The sequence below is a fragment of the Salvelinus fontinalis genome, chromosome 3 (genome assembly GCF_029448725.1).
Source record: "Salvelinus fontinalis isolate EN_2023a chromosome 3, ASM2944872v1, whole genome shotgun sequence".
Taxonomy (NCBI): Eukaryota; Metazoa; Chordata; class Actinopteri; order Salmoniformes; family Salmonidae; genus Salvelinus; species Salvelinus fontinalis.
The window spans coordinates 25,353,657-25,376,134 of record NC_074667.1 but is presented as its reverse complement, the minus strand read 5'-3'; the positions used below and the strand labels follow the sequence as shown (position 1 = coordinate 25,376,134).

General features: G+C 40.6%; 1 protein-coding gene across 2 annotated transcripts in view; it reads left to right on the top strand.

Annotated features, from left to right (window-relative positions):
• Positions 1-22,478, top strand: part of slc2a9l2 (solute carrier family 2 member 9, like 2) — a 247,011-nt gene that overhangs the window by 202,997 nt on the left and 21,536 nt on the right. For both annotated transcript variants that reach the window (XM_055910005.1, XM_055910007.1), the window contains one exon: positions 3,939-4,066. In XM_055910005.1, coding sequence (XP_055765980.1) covers positions 3,939-4,066 — 128 coding nt within the window. The remainder of the gene's footprint in view (positions 1-3,938; positions 4,067-22,478) is intronic.

Genomic DNA, 22,478 nt, shown 5'->3' with positions numbered 1-22,478 from the left:
ATTGTCCTGCTAATAGACCATAACGGGCTATTATAATACATGGTGTCCAGGTCAGGATAACCAAAACATCTCTTTATTAAAGACGATCAGAAAGAATGTTGGTACTTATTTATTTTGATCCAAAGCCATGAACGAGTGAGTCACTCAGCTTTATGTTGGTGCCGAGGCTGTATGACTGCGCCATCAACTTGATTATTTAGTAGACATCGCTTGCCAATATTCGGTAAACATATATATCTTAAGAATATCATGGAATATAACTGAACATTTTAGTTTCTCTTAGAATAAAAACCTTAGTGTAACAACAGTTTTAGTAAGTAATACTGACGAGTAGAAACCAAAAATTACATGTATTTTTCAGGGTGTGCGTGTGCAGGACAGAGGAATTGCAATTCTTACACTATTGTTCTAAATTCAGTCACCTTCATCCTCATCATTCACTTCATTGAAATTCAATTTTGAATTTGTGCACTACTATCAGTTTCTATTTGGTTTATGTCGCCCATTCATTGTCAGTTAGAGACACATTAGCGCCGTGGGACCCAAAAGCGTAATCAGTGCAATGAAGCAGTGACGCCGGGTACCGTACTAAACCACAAAAAAAACAAAGAATCCGCAGCATAATCTCAAAACTTTTAGTTGAGCAACCACTGTAAGTGTGTGTTTGTGTGTCTGTGTGAGGTGTCTGTGTGAAAATTATATGAAAAATCTTAAATTCTTCTTGTATTCCTTGCGCGTCTCCAGACTATTCTAACAGGGCCATCTTGGGCCATTTTCAGTATTTTGTGTCTATGACATAAAATTAGTGAACAGCTCGGAGATTTTGGTGTGTGGGTTGAAATGTTGTCCTTTTGTTTTTAACCTGTTGGGGATGGGGGCGCTGTTTAGACTACTTATGCTAATGTGGCTAATTTTTTAAACGGCTTCCCACAAAATCCTTGATCGTACAATATGCATATTATTATTATTATTGGATAGAAAACAGTCTATAGTTTCTATAGGAGTTGAAATTTTGTCTCTAAGTGGAACAGAGCCCATTCTACAGCAATTTCCCTGACATGGAGTCAGATTTGAGAAATGTTGGCCACTCTTCTGAAGTCATTTAAAAGGGCACTGTCGTTGCTATGACTATACGGACACTTCTTACGTCTTCCCCTGGATGCCTTTACGTGATGACGATTCCAACGGGGTCGATTGCACGTTCACAGGCCCTACAAATGAAAAAACCCTGAAGCTAGTCATTCTTTGGGAGCTGCGTCATGAGCAAAGTGGACACCGGCGCGCACCTGTTCCAAGCGTTAGTTTAGCCTGTTATATTTCTCCGGTCATCTTTTCACTCGTTATAGGAGTTAAAAACATCATAAGGTAGTTAATTTAAAGCGTTTTATAGCAATTTATATCCGTTTAGTGCGATTTTGGGACATTTATTTTTGCAACGATGTGAAAAGTTGGGCACGCTTTTCAGTTCATCCCGAACGCAGTTGACTTTTCCACATGGCAAGAGGACAGCTTTCCACCAAAAGACGATTTCTCCCAAGAAAGGATCCTTTGCCCAAGATACTGATGGAAGAACAGCTCAAGGTAGGACATTTTTATTATGATAAATCGTGTTTCTGTCGAAACATTTTAGTGGCTTAGGACGCCATGTTTTTTGACGTAGCTTCGCTTGGCGCAAACTGTATTGAAAAGTAAGGATAAATTAAAAAATGTAATAACGCAATTGTATTAAGAATTAAATTGTCTATCAATCCCTGTCCACCCTATATTTTTTAGTCACGTTTATGAGTATTTATGTATAAGAGTAGATCACTGTCTAAGTGGCGCAAGGACATTTTCTGACCAGCTGAGCTAAATTTCACATTGTCTAACCATGATTTTGGTGGCTAAATATAAACATTTTCGATCAAACTCTATATGGATTGTGTAATATGATGTTACAGGAGTGTCATCTGAAGAATTCTGAGAAGGTTAGTGAAAAAATTAATATATTTTTGGCGATGTTGACGTTATCGCCCACTTTGGCTAGAATCAATGCTGGGCTGCTATGTGCTATGTGCTATGCTAATATAACGATTTATTGTGTTTTCGCTGTAAGACAGAAAATCTGAAATATTGTCTGTATTCACAGGATCTGTGTCTTTCGATTCGTGTATGCTGTGTATTTTTACGAAATGTTTGATGATTAGTAGTTAGGTAAACACGTTGCTCATTGTAATTATTCTAGTCCATTTGTGATGGTGGGTGCAATTGTAAACTATGCCATATACCTGAAATATGCACTTTTTTCTAACAAAACCTATCCCATACCATAAATATGTTATCAGACTGTCATCTAATGAGTTTTTTTGTTGGTTAGGGGCTATAAATATCTTAGTTTAGCCGAATTGGTGATGGCTACTGGTGTTGGTGGACAAATAAAAGATGGTGGATTATGCTAATGTGTTTTTAGGTAATAGATGTACATCTTTACATATTGTGTCTTCCCTGTAAAACATTTTAAAAATCGGAAATGTTGACTGGATTCACAAGATCTGTGTCTTTCATTAGCTGTATTGGACTTTAATGTGTGAAAGTTAAATATTTTAAAAAAATATTTTTTTTGAATTTCGCGGCACTGGTTTTTCAGTGGGGGGGGGGGGGGGGGGGGTGCCGCTAGCGCGACGCTGATCCTAGACAGGTTTTAAGTCAACATTTTGACCATAGCCACCATAGGTGACATACAGTGAGGTCCAAAATGATTTAGACAGTGACACATTTCCCAAGACATGCTAACCTCCCACTATTACCAATAACAGGGGATGTTAGCATTTTTTGGGATGTACAGTAGGATAGTTATGCCTCTAACTTTCTCACACATGATTATTCATGATTCATTCATGGTTATCCATAGTCATGGTAGCATCCTTTTTTCTCCCCAATTTCAATCTTGTCTCATCGCTGCAACTCCCCAACGGCCTCCGGAGGCGAAGGTTGAGTCATGCGTCCTCCAAAACATGACCCGCCAAACGGTGCTTCTTAACACCCGCCCACTTAACCCGGAAGCCAGCCGCACCAATATGTCGGGGGGAAACACCGTTCACCGGACGACCGAGGTCAGCCTGCAGGCGCTCAAGTTCAGCCTGCAGGCACCCGGCCCGCCACAAGGAGTCGCTAGAGCGCAATGAGCCAAGTAAATTCCCCCCGGCCAAACCCTCCCCTAGCCTGGACAACGCTGGGCCAATTGTGCGCCGCTCTGTGGGACTCCCGATCACGGGCCAGTTCTAATACAGCCCAGGATCGAACCTGGGTCTGTAGTGACGCCTCTAGCACTGCGATGCAGGGCCTTAGACCGCTGCGTCACTCGGGAGGCCCCAAATATTACACTTTTGACTAATGTACATGTAAGTGAATTATTGGTTCCCTAAAATGGGTTCTATGAACAAGGAGTTCTGGAGTAAAGCCAAAACAACAACAAATGTGTCACAATACTTTTGGACCTCACTGTGTAACTAACTAATATAACTCACTATTTCTGACATAATCTAATGAGTCCATGTTTAGTATACCTAGAGTACAAACGTAGATATTGATCAATAGAAAATACCTGCTGTCACGATGATAAATTCCCTGTGTCTAGCTTTTGATTTGCCAAATCAAGCTGTTAACTTTGGTCCAAACAGGACACGGCTGTTTGCCTATCAATGTCCCCAGACCCTAATATAATGTGTGCAATGGTACAGGGGCTGTGCTAGTGATGATGATTAATTGTACCTGTAACATTCCATTGGTTCCATTATATCGGGCAAGCTAAATCAGGAGCATCTCATGTATTTCAAAGTATATGTATTTGACCCAGGTCTATTTGGATTAATCTGACCGATACGGTGTCCATTTTAGGACAGACTCTGAGGATTGATTGTTGACGAACTGTGTGTTTCTGTGCTTTTCTTCTCTCTCAGGTGGCATCCCCTTTGTACTGACCGGAGAGCTGTTTGAGCAGTCGTACCGACCCGCAGCCTTCATGATCGCAGGGATCGTCAACTGGATCGCCAACTTCGCAGTCGGACTTTTGTTCCCATTCATGCAGGTGAGTGTGTGTGTGATTGGCTGTGTGTGCATGTCTTCAAATGTGTGGCTATGCGCTTACCAGCACTATCATACAGATTCAGGACAGATTTTGGCCAGAGTGAGCCCTCTCATCGTCACACCACTTTCAACCAGCGGTTTTCAGTTGCGGCTGAACAGTTTGGTTGTGTGTTTAACTCTGCCTGTAAACACGCTGGATGATTCAGAATCCATTGAAGAGCTTGAACGATTCATTGACGAGAGATACTTACGAACTCAAAGAAACATGTCGCTGGTTTCGAAGGATTCAAGCATTGTTAAGGACAACCAACCCAATCAACAAAACAAAACAAAACCAGGTTGGCCAATAGGTATCAACGATGGAACCAAACCATCCCCTAGTAAGAGTGCGCGGCGCGTGTGGCGAGTGGGGATAGATTTACTGATATGGATGTTGACTTGATATCTTGGATATATTACGAGAGGACATCAATGCATTATGTGCTAGTCTAGAATTCAGCCAACGTCAGATTGATGATCTAAGGAAAGAGAACACGGCGCTGAAAGGTACTGTAGACTCTATTCATGGCAAGGTGGAGGTGGTGCAAAGGGAGAACAAACAACTTAAAGAAACCTTGCTTGATGTACAGTGTCGATCAATGCGGAACAATCTAATATTTTCAGGGATACCGGAGAATGACAACAGCAGAGGCTGTGAGGACACCGTCCGAGACTTTATGTCTACTAAAGTAAAACTGCCCACTGATGTTGTGCGTAATGTCACTTTCTCCAGAGTCCATAGAATAGGTAAGGCCTCTGGAAATAGGCCATGGGCTATTATTGCATGTTTTGACAAATTTAAGCAAAAGGAAATGACGAAGAACATGGGCAGAGAACTCAGAAACACTGATTTTGGAATGAATGATCACTTCCCCACCGAGATCAATGAAAGGAGAAAAAAACTATATCCCGTCATGAAGGAAAAGCGTTGCCTGGATCAACGAGTCTCCATGGTGATGGATAAACTTTATATCAACGGGCAATTGTATCGGGACTCTAGAGTAACTCCCTGGCTATTTTAATTTAATGTTCAAATCTGAGTTTGTGTGTTGTAGTGTATCAACTTCAACTATAATGAATACATGCTCTATTGATCTACACTTGACAAGGAAAGGGCTGCATATAGCTCAGGTTAATGTATGTAGCCTTCCTAACTAAATACATGAGGTTTTTAACTTGGTCAACATAAATAATATTCATATCTTGGCCTTGACCGAAACGCATTTAGATGCGTCTGTAAATGATGGGCAAATTAACATTCAAGGATATAGTCTACTGAGAAGGGACAGGAATCAAGGATATAGTCTACTGAGAAGGGAGAGGAATAGGACTGGTGGGGGTGTAGCACTGTATATTCAGAATCATATACCTTTTAAAAGGAGGGATGACCTTAATGTATGTCAAATAGAGGCACTATGGGTTCAAGTACATCTGCCTCACCAGGCACCCATATTGGTAGGATGTGTGTATAGACCTCCTAGCTCTAAGGTGTCCTATCTGGATGACTTATGTACTGGGTTTGACCAGGCCACAGATAGCAACAGAGATGTATTTATCTTGGGGGATTTTAATATAAATTGGAAGGATCACAATAATTCGAATAGAACAAAATTGATGAGATATGCCAAGAACTGTGGTTTGAAACAAATGGTTAATGATACTACTAGATCTTCAATTAAGCTGGATCATCGTTCAGACACATACATTGATCTGATTTTCTGTAATATACCATTGTAGTGGTTAAAAGCCAGATCAATGCCAGTGGGCTGGACAGACCATAATATTGTGACCATAACTATGAACACCAAGGTTCCAAAGAAACCCCTTAGGATTGTGCTCAAGAGACATTTTAAAACATTTAATCATGAGCTATTTCTAAATGATTTGGCTGCTGTACCCTGGGAGCTGATTTATCTAGAGGATGATTTAAATCACGCTACAGAATGTTTTACTGATTTGCTCACTGAGGTAATGGACCATCATGCCCCTATAAGAAAGAGTACAGTTGGTGCTCGTCCATCTCCATGGATTGATGATGAACTTGGTGAGGTTTTTTCTCAAAGAAATATGGCAAAAGTCTTAGCAGCCAAGTCAAATTTAGAAATTGATGAACAGAATTATAGAACATTACGGAATTATGCAGTTAAATTGAATCGAAAGAAAAACAAGTTATTTTACAACAATGCTTTTATTGATTGTAAAAATGATTCTAAAAGGTATGGAACACAGTTAAGGGCTTACTTGGTACATCTATCTCATCATGCCCATCTAGTGTGGAGGTTGACGGGAGAATAATAACAAAACCAGTTGATATTGCCAATCATTTTGCAGATTTTTTTACAAAGAAAATTCAATTACTGAGCAATAATGTAAACATACATTCTTCCAAACAAGCTATTGTCCAATGGATTGATGATCATATTATGAGTAACAAGATCTGCTCTTTTAGTCTGCCAACGGTGTCAGTGGAGTAGGTGTTAAACCGAAGTCATTACCTGATGGTAAATCTACAGGTTATGGTCTTATGGACAATGTTTTGCTTCGCTGTGCTGCTCCCCAGATTGCAGTTCCACTGAGATACATATTTAATTGGTCACTGGAAAAGGGGATGTTTGCAAATGTATGGAAGCATGCGAAACTGTGTCCTATTCCGAAAGACTGCAAAGAACCCATTACTCCTGCCAATAGTCGACCAATTAGTCTACTCCCTACACTCAGTAAGATATTGGAGGGTATTGTGAGTAGACAAATATGGGAGTACATGGAAAATAATGATCTGATTACAGCCAAGCAGCATGCTTATTGCAAAAACCATTCCACTACCACTGCATTGGTGGACATGACTGACCAGTGGCTCAATGCTATGGATAATGGCAAGTTTGTGGGTGTACTATTTTTAGATTTCAATGCAGCATTTGATATAGTGGATCATTAAATCATTTAGACAAAATTAATGCATTATGGTTTTAAGGGGGTAGCATTGAATTGGGTACAGTCATATCTAACTGACAGGAAACAGTCCATCTATATCAATGGTTAATTTTCTTCCCCTCATTTGTTAAACTGTGGAATACCGCAGGGCAGCTGCCTTGGGCCACTTCTTTATTTAATATATACCAACAACCTTCCCTATGCCTTAGCTGAAACTCAAGCTACTATATTTGCAGACGATACTACAATTTATGAAGCAAGACAATCGGTTCAACAGGTACAGCAGGCTTTACAAGGAGATTTGGAGAATATCAGGGAGTGGGTTTGCCAAAACAAACTTGTTTTAAACACCAAGAAAACCAAAGTTATGTTGATCTGTTCAACTAGGTAAAGGCCAAAACAGCATGGGATACAATTAAGTATGGGAGGAGTACAAATTGAAGTAGTGACAGAAACCAAACTATTGGGAGTGCAGCTAGACAACTGATTATTATGGTCGTCTCAAATAACTAATCTATGTATACATTTTTTTTTTTAAACATGCATAATCAGAAGGATAGCTAAATATTTACCAGGAACAATTCTTCAGCAAATAACACAAGCATTAATTGAGAGTCAGATGAACTACTGTTCTGTGGTCTGGGGAAATGCATCATCAAGTGAAGTTAGGAGGCTGCAGAATGCACAGAACAAAGCAGCAAGGATTGTTTTAAGGTGGAGATATGGTTCTTCTGTTGCAGTCATGCGCAGTGTTCTTGGTTGGTCATCAATCGACCAGATAATTGAAAAAAACATGCTTATTTTATTTCATAATATACATAATTTAAAACGGCCAAGTTCTATTCACAACGGTATTCAGTTGGTAAGAGACAGACATACTGTAAATACTAGGAATAGATTGTCCACCATCTATGTGTTATCCAGACAGAAAAGAGAAATAGGCAAAAGAACATTTAGATTTAGAGCAACTATAGTAGATGAAGAATCAATATTTTTTAGATTTAGTATTTATTCTGTTCTCCTTCTACTCCAAGAAACATTCACTGCAGTTCTCTCACTCACACTCTCTCTCACACTCTCTCTCACACTCTCTCTCTCTCTCTCTCTCTCTCTCTCTCTCTCTCTCTCTCCTCTCTCCTCTCTCCTCTCTCCTCTCTCCTCTCTCTCTCTCCACAATTCCTGACATTTAATCCAAGTAAAATGGATAACTCCATCATTTGTCACGAGTTTCTGTAAATTATTTTTGGTAGAATTTCTATGTTGAAGATTCAAGTAAAATGTTTTGCATTTTTCACCATTTTCCATACAATTCGCTTTATTTTTGTAATACATTGCACTTGATCGTTCTTGAATAAGTACTTCCGTTTCTTTTTGTTTTTCCTCTGACCTATTTTGTGCCTCTAGTATAGTTTCCATTACCATTTACCTGCGCTGTTACTTCCTCTATTTCCTTTATTAGTCTAATCTCTTTAGACCTAAACTGATTTTGTTTTAATGAAGAGTATTGTATTGAATGGACTCTAAAAGTACATTTTGAACGTGTCACATACAATAAGTGGATCGGCTGTACCTATGTTGTGCAAGAAAAAGTTAAGAACAAATTGTTATTCAACAGGCTTTCATTAAATGTCCAATGGCCACGTGGAAATTCTGTAAGAGTTATATGGAGGCCAATTAGATGGTGGTCCGATTGCATTCAGTCTCCTATTAATACTTTTTAAAACTTTTGATGCCAGCAAGAATGAGACTAGGAAGTAATCAAGACGGCTAGCTTGATTAAGCCTCCTCCATGTACATCTCACTAGGTCAGGGTTTTTCAGCCTCCATATATCCACTAGTTCTAATGTATCCATGATCTTCGTGATCTACTTTAGTGCTTGAGGGTGATAGTTTATAGAGTGATTTCTTTACGATCCATTGAGGTACTTAAAACCGTATTATAATCTCCCACCAAAATAATAGATTCATTCGTTTTTTGTGAGCTCAATAGATTATTATATATATTTTCGAAGAAGTGTGCCTCATCATTATTTGGCCATATAGATTAATTAGCCGGATCTGTTTTTGGTCCAATAGCATATTTAAAATAATCCATCTTCCTTGCGGATCTGTTTGCACAGGTAGAACAATCGGATCAAAATGTCTATTAATTAGTATAATCAGCCCTTTTGAGTTTCTTTGCCCATGACAAGAATTTCTCTCTCCCAGTCCTTTTTCCACCCAACCTCATCTTTATTTGTAGAATGAGTTCCCTGTAAACAATAGATATTATTTTCTTTTTCTTTTAGCCATGTAAAAATGTATCTTTTTTAAATGATCTGCTAAGCCATTACAATTATAACTGGCTATACTTATTTTACCCATTTACCATAATGATACCCAAGTTTCAATTATACTTACCACAACCAATGTTTGTAAACGTAACATTAAAAAGCACCATGATGATTAAGTGTCCATAGCTGTGCCATACTAATTTACACTGTTAAGCATACTGTAGCTGCAACTTTGTAAACCTCCAATTGTTGTAATATTCCACCCACTAAAATCTCCCCCCATATCTAGGTCTGTTGTCACTACGACTATCAGACGATCTCCCTGACTCATGACGCACCTTTGCGTCCTAAGACAAACCTTTGGCCGCAAATTGGCGTTGGCCAGAGGAAAATATGGGCAGTCTCATGATAACATAAATATCTAACCAAAGAACATGGAAAGAACAGTCAAAAAATAAATAATAGTAACAATAATAGATCATATTAATAGAAATAATAACAGCAATCTTTTAAATGCATGCTCATATTTACAACGTCCTAGCAAGGCTATAAGCATGTCAGCCCAGCCTGCTCAGTTCATTGTATTCAATTGTTTGAAAAAATATATAAAAAATGAAGAGAAAACAAGCTAAGTATATCGCAAGACCAGTCCTTTTACTATGTCCATTACATGCAAGACATATTTAATGTAGTCCTCATTATATCCTGTTGTATTCTGACAAAAAAAAAGGAAAAAGGAACATAGATTCTAACGGCTGGAATGATGGAAAGAAGGAAAAAGGAACATAGATTCTAACTGCCGCTAATGACTGGAAGTAAAAATGTGTCTTAGGCATCACACTGCGCATAAAGGAATACCCAAGTTTAACTTACAATCGACTCTGACACAGCCATGGCACGATAGCCAGGAATACATGCAGTAGTGACAAACCAGAGTGAGTAAACCTGTAAAACCAACTCTCTCTACACCCATAAACATTTTGTTTTTTATTCCAGGGTCATTGCTCTATCACCACGGCTGTTTTACACCTAGGCCTATATCATTAGGATCAAGAATATAAAAGGTAGCATGAATAGCTTATGTAGAAATATATAATATACCTCTCTCTCTCTTAGAGAAGTGCTTTCATAAGCCAGTTATTGTGTTAGTGTCACGCCCCGGCCTTAGTTATCTTTGTTTTCTTTATTATTTTAGTTAGGTCAGGGTGTGACATGGGGGAGGTATGTGTTTTGTATTGTCTAAGGGTTTTTGTATGTTTATGGGGCAATGTTTAGTCTAGGTGTATGTATGTCTGTGGTTGCCTAGATTGGTTCTCAATTAGAGACAGCTGTCTATCGTTGTCTCTGATTGGGAGCCATATTTAGGCAACCATAGTCATTAGGTAGTTTGTGGGTGATTGTCTATGTCTATGTTGCATGTTAGCTTCACGTTCGTCGGTTTATTGTTTTGATTTTGTTTGTATAGTGTTCTTCGTTTTCGTCTTTTATGAAAGTAAAGATGTATTGCTATCACGCTGCGCCTTGGTCCTCCTCTCTTTCACGTAACGACGATCGTGACAGTTAGTTATACCGTTAACTTTAATCAGTTTAACCCGGTGTTAACCAGCCCGCCACACACTAATAGAAACAACAACCCTGTTAACAATATCTAATCCATTTGTGTCGGAACAATAATCATCCTTTACATTTTTTATATTGAGATTTATTTTTTACATTTAAAGGAGTAATAACACCAATTATTTTAGGATCGTATAGGCCTATTCCAATAGAGAACATAGGCAGGTTTTTAATTATATAATCCTTTATCCTAGCCCTATAATAAATCTATTCATATTTATTACGTTTTATCTGAAAAGCTAATTGTTCCAATTCACATCGGCCAACAATTGCCGCACTATATAACAGCTTTTAAGTGATAATATAACGACCTCTACAATTAGGCCTTATCATATCAAACAAAAAAAACAAATGTACAATCTTCAAATTAAATAAAGAAAATCATAAAGAAAAAAGGTCAGCCTTACCCATCTTCGCCTTCCCCTAAATCAAAACCTGATATTACGTCCATATCGTCCAAAGTTACATATTGCCTAAATAGAAAAAGGATAAGTTCATCATACCCATTCTGCATTACCATAAGTCCAACCTTATTTTAAGTTCACATAGTCCACAGTTCCATACTGCATGAACATTTTATTACATAACAGTTTACAAAATGTTTTTGTAAAAAACTAATTAATCCATATTTGTACTGTGTAATATGGTACACATATGTATCAGGGACTACTTCAACAGGAGGTAGCTATCACTCACAGCCATGTTGTAGTCTTCGAGTCCTTGAACATTTAGTTGTTTACGTATAATTTATCGACCACTAGACGAACATTCTGCTTCTCTGCTCGGGGCCTTTTGAAAGTGGGCTACAGGGCACGTCATTTCCACTATTTCATGGGGAAATTGTTCATTAATAGACAATGGGGTGTTCTTCAATTCCATATCCTGTTGTAACAAGGCAATTTTCATCTTGTAGTGGGTTAGCATAGCTACGATCGTACGGGGCCTTCCCTCTGCTCTGCCACCAAAACGGTGAGCCCTTTGAAAATCAATTGTTTCCACCTGTTCGTCAGTTATCTTGAGATTACGTTTCATGAATACCTTGACTTTTTCCTCCGTTGACTGATAGTTTATTGTCATCCTCCTTTATTCCCATTATAACAATACTCTTTTTCATACTTCTGCACATTAGATCAAGTAATTTGGCTTTCATTGTTTTATTATCATACCGTAGCCTCTCTGTAGTGTCTTTTAGGCAGTCCATGTTAGTTTTCAATATCTTATTTTCCGCTCGTATTTCTTCCATCATTTTATTACTGTAATCCATTCTTGTTTTTAAGGCCTCAACCTCCCCCAGTAGCCCAGGCAATATATCCAGTTTTGTTTAACTGCTCGCTAATGCTTGTAAGCAATGCTCTATCTTCTGGAGACATAGTTATAAAAATGTCCCCCTCCCAATGTTACATTTGGAATTTTAGATGGCGGCTTCCCTTCAGTTTCACACGCAGAACTCGAGGAAAGGTCTTCTCTTGTTCGCTTCGATGTATCCGTTTCTTTTTTGTGCATATCAAAATGCTGATCAATAAATAGTTCCTGATTCTCGATATCATCCAGAATGTTTGTTTCGTAGTTATCAGATAATCCTCAATTTGGGACAAGCTGTGACTGAAGCCTTTAGTGAGAGGTCTAATACTTTAATATTTAATAATGTCTGCCCTCTGAATTCATATTCAATATATAAATAGGCCCGTTTGATTTTTGTCTGGCTTTCCGACCCCCCCCCCCCAAAAAAAATATGTTTTGTTCATATGATAAATAAAAAAAACTGTTTGCTAGGTGTAGGCAAGGGCATAAGCAATTATGTAAACATGATATGACTAAAAGGAAATCATAGTGATTTTTCCACAAATATCAGGTACAGTTGAAGTCGGAAGTTTACATACACTTAGGTTGGAATCAGTAAAACTCTTTTGTCAACCACTCCACAAATGTCCTGTTAACAAACTATAGTTTTGGCAAGTCGGTTAGGGCATCTACTTTGTGCATGACACAAGTAATTTTTCCAACAATTGTTTGCAGACAGATTATTTCACATATAATTCACTGTATCACAATTCCAGTGGGTCAGAAGTTATCATACACTAAGTTGACTGTGCCTTGAAACAGCTTGGAAAATTCCAGAAAATTATGTCATGGCTTTAGAAGCTTCTGATAGGCTAATTGACATCATTTGAGTCAGCCAAGAAATTGTAGACCTCCACAAGTCTTCCAAACGCCTAAAGGTATCACGTTCATCTGTACAAACAATAGTACGCAAGTATAAACACCATGGGACCAAGCAGCCGTCATACCGCTCAGGATGGAGACGTGTTCTGTCTCCTAGAGAAGAACGTACTTTGGTGTGAAAAGTGTAAATCAATCCCAGAACAACAGCAAAGAACCTTGTGATGGTGCTGGAGGAAACAGGTACAAAAATATCTATTTCCACAGTAAAACGAGTCCTATATCGACATAACCTGAATTGACGTAACCTGAATTGCCACTCAGCAAAACCGCCATGCTCCAAAACCGCCATAAAAAGCCAGACTACGGTTTGCAACTGTACATGGGGACAAAGATCATACTTTTTGGAGAAATGTCCTCTGGTCTGATGAAATAAAAATGTAACTGTTTGGCCATAATGACCATCGTTGTTTGGAGGAAAAAGCACAGGGATGAAGCACGGGGATGGCAACATCATGTTGTGGAGGTGCTTTGCTGCAGGAGGGCCTGGTGCACTTCACAAAATAGATTGCATCATGAGGAAAGACAATTATGTGGATATATTGAAGCAACATCTCAAGACGTCAGTCTGGAAGTTAAAACTTGGTCGCGAATGGGTTTTCCAAATGGACAATGACCCCAAGCATGCTTCCAAAGTTGTGACAAAATGGCTTAAGCACAACAAAGTCAAGGTATTGGAGTGGCCATCACGAAGCCCTGACCTCAATCCCATAGAAAATGTGTGGGCAGAACTGTTAAAGCGTGTGCGAGCAAGAAGGCCTACAAACCTGACTCAGTTACACCAGCTCTGTCAGGAGGAATGAGCCAAAATTCACCTAACTTATTGTGGGAAGCTTGTGGAAGGCTACCCGAAACGTTTGACCCAAGTTAAACAATTTAAATGCAATGCTACCAAATACTAATTGAGTGTATGTAAACTTCTGATCCACTGGGAATGTGATGAAAGACATTAAAGCTGAAATAAATAATTCTCTCTACTTTTATTCTGACATTTCACATTCTTAAATTAAAGTGGTGATCCTAATTGACCTAAGACAGGGAGTTTTTGCTAGGATTAAATGTCAGGAATTGTGAAAAACTGAGTTTAAATGTATTTGGCTAAGGTTTATGTAAACTGCCGACTTCAACTTTATTTTCTTTACCACTGTAGTTCTTATCCATTTTTGCCAACTTTTTAAAATTGATTGTATTGAGATCATTTCTTTCTTTTGGGATATGAATACCGAGTATGTCTACTTCACTGTCAGACAATTTTATTGGTAAACTATACGGAAATGTAAAATAGATATTTTTTTGTACTCCAATACGTAATATATTGCACTAATCCTAATTTGGTTGTAATCCAGAGAGGTTAGGAATAAGTACAAAAATAGTTTGTCGAGATCGGTGTAGAAGAACTTGACTGGCCTCCACAGAGCCCTGACCTCAACCCCATTGAACACCTTTGGGATGAATTGGAATGCAGACTGCGAGCCAGGCCTAGTCGCCCGACCTCACTGCTCTTGTGGCTTAATGGAAGCAAGTCCCCGCAGCAATGTTCCAACGTCTAGTGGAAAGCCTTCCCAGAAGAGTGGAGGCTGTTGTAGCAGCAACAGAGGGACCAACTTCAAAAATAATCCCCATGGAATGAGATGTTCGACGAGCAGGTGTCCACATACTTTTGGCCATGTAGTGTATGTTATGGCTAGAGCTTCCATGCTCAATACCAATGATGTGAAGTGACTTTCTGTCAAACGTACCCCCCGCTCTTGCCACAGCCCCTCGACGTCTCCACTTTCCGCTCTCTCAGAGATGTCGAAGTGGGGTGAATTCGTCGTCCTTGTATTTTATGTGGGAGAAATCAATGTGACATTTAGCTTGGCATGATATTCCAAAGAGCTACAGTGCCGTCAGAAAGTATTCACACCCCTTGACGTTTTCCACATTTTGTTGTGTTACAGCCTGAATTTAAAATGGATTAAATAGAGATTTTATGTCACTGGCCTACACATAATACCCAATCATGTCAAAGTGGAATTATTTTTTTCAAAAATTTTACTAATTCATTCAAAATGAAAAGCTGAAATGTCTTGAGTCAATAAGTATTCAATCCCTTTCTTATGGGAAACCTAAATTTGTTCAGGAGTAAATATTTCCTTTACACATCACATAAGTTGCAAGGACTCACTCTGTGTGCAATAATAGTGTTTAACCTTATTTTTGAATGAGTACCTCATCTCTGTACCCCATATATTCAATGATCTATAAAGTCCCTCATTCCAGCGGTGAATTTCAAACACAGATTCAAACACAACGACCAGGGAGGTTTTTACATTTTAAATTGTTTTTATTTTTTATTTCACCTTTATTTAACTAGGTAGGACAGTTGAGAACAAATTCTCATTTACAACTGCGACCTGGTCAAGATAAAGCAAAGCAATGCGACACAAACAACAACACAGAGTTACACATGGAATAAACAAACATACGGTCAATAACACAAAAGAAGTCTAAATACAGTGTGTGCAAATGAGGTAAGATAAGGGAGGTAAGGCAATAAATAGGCCATAGTGGGGAAATAATTAACATTTAGCAATTAAACACTGGAGTGATAGATGTGCAGAAGATGAATGTGCAAGTAGAGATACTGGGGTGCAAAGGAGAAAAGAAAAAAAATAACAGTATGGAGATCAGGTAGTTGGATGGGTTATTTACAGATGGGCTGTGTACAGGTGCAGTGATCTGTGAGCTGCTCTGACAGCTGGTGTTTAAAGTTAGTGAGAGAGATGTATGACTCCAGCTTCAGTGATTTTTGCAGTTCCAGTCATTGGCAGCAGAGAACTGGAAGGAAAGGCGGCCTAATGAGGAATTGGCTTTGTGTAACGGTTCTCGTGGGCTGAAGGAAGAGTGGACCAAGGTGCAGCGTTTAAAGTGTTCATGATTTAATCCCAAAAAAACAAATCGAACAAAAACAACAAACAGGAGAACGAAAGTGAAACAGTTCTGTCTAGTGCAGACACAAAACAGAAAACAACTACCCACAAAACACAGGTGGGAAAAGGCTACCTAAGTATGGTTCTCAATCAGAGACAACAATAGACAGCTGCCTCTGATTGAGAACACATAGAAATAGAAAATATCGAACAAAAACATAGAATGCCCACCCCAACTCACGCCCTGACCAACCAAAATAGAGACATAAAAAGGATCTCTAAGGTCAGGGCGTGACACTTTGGGGATGACCAGTGAAATATACCTGCTGGAGTGCGTGCTACGGGTGGGTGCTGCTATGGTAACCAGTGAGCTGAGATAAGGCGGGGCTTTACCTAGCAAAGACTTATAGACTAAGCTCTCCCTCGTCCTACATTTGGTAAATCCGACCACAACTCTATCCTCCTGATTCCTGCTTACAAGCAAAAATTAAAGCAGGAAGCACCAGTGACTCGGTCTATAAAGAAAATGGTCAGATGAAGCAGATGCTAAACTACAGGAATGTTTTGCTATCACAGACTGGAACATGTTCCGGGATTTTTCTGATGACATTGAGGAATACACCACATCAGTCACTGGCTTTATCAATAAGTGCATTGAGGACGTGGTCCCCACAGTGACTGTACGTACATACAGCAAACCAGAAGCCATGGATTACAGGCAACATTCGTACTGAGATAAAGGGTAGAGCTGCCGCTTTCAAGGTGCGGGACTCTAACCCGGAAGCTTACAAGAAATACCGCTATGCCCTGTGACGAACCATCAAACAGGCAAAGCGTCAATACAGGGCTAAGATTGAATCATACTACACCGGCTCCGACGCTCGTCGGATGTGGCAGGGCTTGCAAACTATTACAGACTACAAAGGGAAGCACAGCAGCGAGCTGCACAGTGACACGAGCCTACCAGACGAGGTAAATCACTTCTATGCTCGCTTTAAGGCAAGCAACACTGAGGCATGCATGAGAACATCAGCTGTTCCGGACGACTGTGTGATCACGCTCTCCGTAGCTGACGTGAGTAAGACCTTTAAACAGGTCAACATACACAAGGCTGTGGGGCCAGACAGATTACCAGGACGTGTGCTCCGTGCATGTGCTGACCAACTGGCAGGTGTCTTCACTGACATTTTCAACATGTCCTTGATTGAGTCTGTAATACCAACATGCTTCAAGCATACCATCATAGTCCCTGTGCCCAAGAACACAAAGGTAACCTGCCTAAATGACTACAGACCCGTAGCACTCAGGTCTGTAGCCATGAAGTGCTTTGAAAGGCTGGTAATGGCTCACATCAACACCATTTTCCCAGAAACCCTAGACCCACTCCAATTTGCATACCGCCTAAACAGATCCACAGATGATGCAATCTCTATTGCACTCCACACTGCCCTTTCCCACCTGGACAAAAGGAACACCTATGTGAGAATGCTATTCATTGATGACAGTACCATAGTACCCTCAAAGCTCATCACTAAGCTATGGAACCTGGGACTAAACACCTCCCTCTGCAACTGGATCCTGGACTTCCTGACGGGTCGCCCCCCCAGGTGGTGAGGGTAGGTAGCAACACATCTGCCACATTGATCCTCAACACTGGAGCTCCCCAGGGGTGCGCGCTCAGTCCCCTCCTGTACTTCCTGTTCACACACGACTGCATGGCCAGGCACGAGTCCAACACCATCATTAAGTTTGCAGATGACACAACAGTGGTAGGCCTGATTCCCGACAACGACGAGACAGCCTATAGGGAGGAGGTCAGAGACCTGGCCGGGTGGTGCCAGAATAACAACCTATCCCTCAACGTAACAAAGACTAAGGAGATGATTGCGGACAACAGGAAAAGGAGCACCGAGCACGTCCCCATTCTCATCGACAGGGCTGTAGTGGAGCAGGTTGAGAGCTTCAAATTCCTTGGTGTCCACATCAACAACAAACTAGAATGGTCCAAACACACCAAGACAGTCGTGAAGAGGGCACAACAAAGCCTATTCCCCCTCAGGAAACTAATGGTTAGCTGGTCTATTTACATTGTGTGTCCCCCCAAACCCTCTTTTATGCTGCTGCTACTCTCTGTTTATCTTATGTGCATAATCACTTTAACCATACATCCATGTACATACTACCTCAATTGGCCCGACCAACCAGTGCTCCCACACATTGGCTAACTGGGTTATCTGCATTGTGTCCCACCTCCCGCCAAACCCTCCTTTTACGCTACTGCTACTCTCTGTTCATCATATATGCATAGTCACTTTAACCATACCTACATGTACATACTACCTCAATAAGCCTGACTAACCGGTGTCTGTATATAGCCTTGCTACTCTTATTTTCAAATTTATTTTTACTGTTGTTTTATTTCTTTACTTACCTACACACACACACACACACACACACACACACACATACCTTTTTTTGCACTATTGGTTAGAGCCTGTAAGTAAGCATTTCACTGTAAGGTCTACACCTGTTGTATTCGGCGCACGTGACAAATAAACTTTGATTTGATAGGTGACCTGGAGCCAGTGGGTTTGGCGACGAATATGAAGCGAGCACTTTTTTTTTATTGGTCCGCGGGCCTACAAAAGGGGTTGGGCCACCAGTTGCCCATCCCTGCTGTAACACCACAAAACGTGGAATAAGTCAAGGGGTATGAATACTTTCTGAAGGCAGTGTCGCTCTCTTTAAAGGACATCTCTAACCTTTATTAATTTACCCTTTTTTAACCTCAAATTCTGTCTTGCCAAGCCTGTATTACACAGTGCTGAATTATTATCTCATCCCATGTCTCCTTTCTATGGGCAGTGGGTTATCAATAAGCAACTCGCCAGCTAAATAAAATGGTAATTCAAACTCAGTGTGAAACATAGTTGTCTCCAGTCTTATGGGAAGTGTGTGTGTGTGTGTGTGTGTGTGTGTGTGTGTGTGTGTGTGTGTGTGTGTGTGTGTGTGTGTGTGTGTGTGTGTGTGTGTGTGTGTGTGTGTGTGTGTGTGTGTGTGTGTGTGTGTGTGTGTGTGTGTGGGTGTGTGTACTGGCAAATCCAAGCTGTTTAATTCTCGACCAATAAATGACGTATTTATTTATGACTCATTATCAGATCCAGACATGTCCTCTGTGCAAGACTCCATCTTAAATATTGAGCCACGACATTTCATTGTTAGTCAGTCAGTTACAGGGAGGAGAATCTAGTGAGGGATGACTCACAGTATGAGTGATGAGTGATTCAGCAAACACTGAGATGCTGGCCACCCCCCACACAGTTGTGTTGCATCGAGTAGTGTAGAATCAATTACTATAATGTAGAAAATGTATAAGATTGTATGATTCTATTGCAATACGTACTAGAGGTTGTAATCTTATTTAACTTTGTTTAATTAATGTGTGTCTTGTTCTGTCTGAGCATGTGTGAATGCTTGTGTCTCTGTGTGAGTGCAAACAGTGGGTCTGAAGGATTTCACTTTGTTATTGTGTGTGTGCATGCATCCGCACACGCGTGTGTGTGTGTCTCTGAGTGTGGTTGTATATTTCAGTGTGTGTGCGTCTTGGATTTACACTAATCTCATTGCAAAACAGCAGGGAGAAGTAGAAGGTGCTGTCCCATTCACTGGCACCTGCGAGTTTTAATCATGGAAGATATTGAACTAAATAATTCAGATGGGCCCTGGAAGGTTGACTCAGAGAGCAAAATGTAAAGCTTTGAACAAAAACTCCCCCCTCGAAGATTAAGCACAAAGAGCTGCCACCGGCGACACGTTCAACATACCGATGATGTGAAGTGACCTTCCGTCAAACGTGCACCCTGCTCTCGCCGCAGCCTCTCAAGGTCTCCGAAATCCACTGTTGCAGTCTACACCCTTGTCGCTCTGCATAATGGAGGTGAACGCTAACTCCGAGCTAAAGTCCAGCGTTTCCATTATCTGCTAATTGTTGGCTTTTAGCCAATAAAAAAAACAAAAGCAGAAAAACTCTAACATTGCCGGCCATATCCTGATAAAAAATAAATATCCATAAATGTCCACCCTCAGCCGTCATTTGTGCGAATCAGGAGAATGACCTGGGTAGTCTCAGCCTAACGAGGTAACCTAATTTGATAGATGTCAAGGGCTCCACCGTGTGCACTAATTACTGTACACTTCTCTCTCCCCAGACACCTTTGACACAGTGTCACTTCAGTGGAAACCAAAGGCAGAGCAGGGAAGGCAGACTGGGAGAGAGAGAGATGAAGAGTAGGTGAAAGACATGGAATAAGGTCCTCTGTGTAGAGATTTAATGTAGAGTACGGTGAGATATAGGGGCTACAACACTGCTAGATGATATACTGTAGAGGGATGAGGAGAGTGGAGGAGCCAGAGAGGGAAGAAATGAAAGCGGTATAGACATGCAGTTAGAGAGGGAGGGGTATAGAGAGCGAAGAATAGATAAAGAGGGAAGAGAGAGAGGGAGATGACACTGGGTGAGGTGGGGAGGGGAAATGACAGAGGTTATTTTTAGCAGCAACGCATGCAGGGACCTAAAAATAAAGCTGTGTCGGCTGGGTACGTTAGTCGGTACTCGGGGGTAGGAGTGGGCTGACATGCTCTCACGCTGACTCACTGGGCACTCGCTGGCACCTGGACCCAGCAACCCGCTGTCTGTCAATATAACACCAGTCACATCAACACCATGATGCAAACAACTACATTGATAGAAGCCACAATCTATCTGCAATATTAAAGCTGATCTACCCCCTAAATATATAAATGAAACACCCCATGCCCCCGTGTGACGGGTCACCTTTGACAGGGTCAGTCAGCCCTTCTCCCCCTCCTTTCCGATATTTGTCTAGCTACTCGTCATCCAAACACAAAGGCTCTGGGAAGATAACACAAATTCCAGAACTCAGACCTGAACAGGGGCTCACTCACACACAATCTGTCAAATGCGGAAAGCGTAATCTAGCTAAATTATTCATCATTCTGCTCAAGTCTTTGGGAAGGTGATGAAGATGACAAAAATTGCGGAACTCAAACCTGAACAGGGGCACAGTCAATTACATTGTCAAACCAAAATTATAATGCTTTGGTGGTCTGAAACCTGACTACAATACTTGTCATACTTTCTGCTCCAGGCTTGGGAAGATGACAACAATTCTGAAAGTCTGAAACCTGGACAGGACTGTAGTGTCGCTGAGAAATGTCAGCTGGGTCAGGAGAATGCTGTCTTGTCGTGGAGATGTACGGCTGCTTTACTATTGTGATGAGGTGACTCATTGGCCTGCTGTCACAACACAGGGAGAGCTGTGGAGCAAAATATCCGTTCAAGTTAAACAAATTTAAAGGAGGAAAAAGTGATGTAATGTGCCATGCAGAAAAAAACATTTAGGCGTCAACCAGCGATAGCAGACAGCCCCGTGGCGGACGTTTTGGAGGTGTTGCAGGGGGAACTGCGTTGGAGCTGTCAAACCGGTGAGCAGCTGCTCTTGCAATCGTTGTCACAAAGCCATACCTGCCCCACTCATTTTATAAGTTCAGAATGAGAAAATTTAGGCTAAATAATTACGCTCAAATTGAAAAATCATTCAACTAAATAATGAGTATTTTTATCATCCTAATCGAGGTGTAGGTTACATGTTCAAACTTGTAAACAAGGCTACATGGGATTTATCTTAATGCGACCCTGTGCAGCCAATGGCAATGTCCACTTTAGGTATAATGCCAGGAGCCGCAGCTCAAACAGCTCTAATGCACTTCCACCTCCGATACCGCCAAAACAACTGCTATGTGGATCTGATTGAATAGAGCCCTTAATTCCTCATTTATTTCAATCGCAGTGTTTCCCCGACTATGTCAGAGATGGCTTGCCTGGTTGGCTGCCGACCATTTTCTTTGGTGGAAACGGCAGAACATTGTTCTTATATTGCGTCTCTTGCGTGTCTGTCCCAACCGCTCACAACTCCTGCCCTGCTGCATAATTACCTGTTTTGCATGTTTTTATTTTTTGATGCAAGTGAAACCAACACTTTCACTGAACAGAAATATAAACGCAAAATGTAAAGTGTTGGTCCCATGTTTCATAAACTGAAATAAAAGATCCCAGAAATGTTCCATATGCACAAAAGGCTTATTTCTCTCAAATTCCGTGCACAAATGTGTTTACATCCCTGTAAGTGAGTGTTTCTCCTTTGACAAGATAATCCATCCACCTGACATGTGTGGCATATCAAGAACCTGATTAAACAACATGATCATTACACCAGTGTGCTGGGGATAATAAAAGGCCACTCTAAAATGTATCGTTTTGTCACACAACACCATGTCACAGATTTGAGGGAGTGTGCAATTGGCATGCTGACTGCAGGAATGTCCACCAAAGCTGTTGCCA